General features: G+C 54.9%; 1 protein-coding gene across 1 annotated transcript in view; it reads right to left on the bottom strand.

Moving 5' to 3' along the window:
- The window catches only part of LOC104126454 (homeobox protein EMX1), a 14345-nt gene that overhangs the window by 5878 nt on the left and 6910 nt on the right, over positions 1–1557 (bottom strand). The window contains 1 exon segment of the mRNA XM_035894466.1: positions 1527–1557. This exon segment is cut by the window's right edge and continues 42 nt beyond it. Coding sequence (XP_035750359.1) covers positions 1527–1557 — 31 coding nt within the window.

Below are 1557 nucleotides of genomic sequence, written 5' to 3'. Positions count from 1 at the left end.
GGCGTACGCCCCCCGCCCGGCCCCCCACTCCCTCCCCGTCCGCAGGTGATGAATTACCCCGCGCCCCAGCAGCTCTTTCCAAAAAACGTGGAAATACCGTACTACAAAATATGCTGCAGCGCATAAAAATAATAATTAAAAAAAAAATATATACAACTATATTGCCTCCTCCCATTTCTAAATCTCCACCCGGATTTAGGCACGGATGCCTCTGCTTTTTCCCCAATAAATCGCGTTATTGCGTTTAGGCTCGGGGAGATGATGCAAAATCCGAGGGAGTCGCTGAGCTCCCCCGCAGGCATCCCGCAGCTGCCCTTTCCGCCCGGGCAAGTTGCTGTTTGTTCTTTGACCTTTGGGTTTTTTTGTTGTTTTTTTTCCCCTTTAACATCATTTTCAGCCCGGATTGGTGACAGGAGCAGCAGGGAAAGGATGGGAGCTGGGGTGCCAGCCTCGGCCGTGCCCTGCGAGCTGCGGGGCTGGGGGGGGTCGGGAGAGCATCAGGATACAAACGGCCTCTGCATTCTGTGGGCTCGGTCCATCCGCCCCGACACCGGCACCCGCGGTTTCCCGCTGTCCCCGCGACTGTGACATTTTCCTGCGGTAACTTCCCTCTCGCAGAGATGCATGTGAAGGTTTTGCTTGGCAGAGCCTGGGCAAGGATGAGCCAGGCTGGTACTGGGAACACCCACGGCTCCAGCTTTATTTTCCAATTGAATTAAACGATAAAAATTAAATTAATTCAGACCATAGGCCAAACTACCTAGCCAGAATTTAGAGAAAACTTTCTCCGTCGACTCAGTTACTGAACCTGATGGGAAATAGCGTCCCTTCGCCCGGAGCATTTGGGAATAGCTGCTCGCCAGGACACCAGGCTTGGACACGCAGAGAGATGCTCAGCCCCCGACTCCCCTCTTTTCCCCCACCACCGTACGCTTTTCTTTTTCTTACGGTCCTCCTGGGTCTCCTTGTTTCTAAACGCCTGCAAAATGTCTGTTCTAAAAATCAGAAAGTTGCAGCTGAAATGAACGCCCTTCAGCAGGCTCCCATCTTTGAACCCATCCTGACTTTCCGGCGCCGCGGTGTTTGCGTACAACACCAAAGCAGCACAACCGAAGGGCGTTGTTGCAGCTCGCCGGGGAAGGGCATCATGCTGCTGCTCCTTTTTTTAACCAGGTTTTTAAAAACATATATTGGTCTCCGGAAAAACACCCCAAGGAAGCAAGAAATAACACCGGAAAACCACTCTAGAGAGTGGCACGACGCGAGACCTGCGTTCCCAGCCTCAAGCCCTGCCAGGGCCGACCGTAACCACCAAACGCCGCAGCAAAAATAAACCCCCAAACCCAGCCTGAGCCCACGCGGATCCGCACGGTTCGGCCACAGTTTCCACATGGGATTCCTGGCTTTTGCAAAGCCCAGTCCCAGCCCTGCACGGGGTCAGCACGGTCTCTGCCGCCCAATCCCGAGCTGCTCCCACCGATGGACGGACGGACGGACAGAGGGACGGAGGGCTGTGGGGTGGGTACCTGGGTCTCGGAGAGGCTGAGGCTGCTGGCC

This window comes from Egretta garzetta, unplaced genomic scaffold (genome assembly GCF_000687185.1).
Source record: "Egretta garzetta isolate BGI_Z169 unplaced genomic scaffold, ASM68718v1 scaffold505, whole genome shotgun sequence".
Classification (NCBI taxonomy): domain Eukaryota; kingdom Metazoa; phylum Chordata; class Aves; order Pelecaniformes; family Ardeidae; genus Egretta; species Egretta garzetta.
The sequence above is the reverse complement of the archived record's forward strand: the minus strand, read 5'-3'. Positions and strand labels throughout refer to the sequence as shown.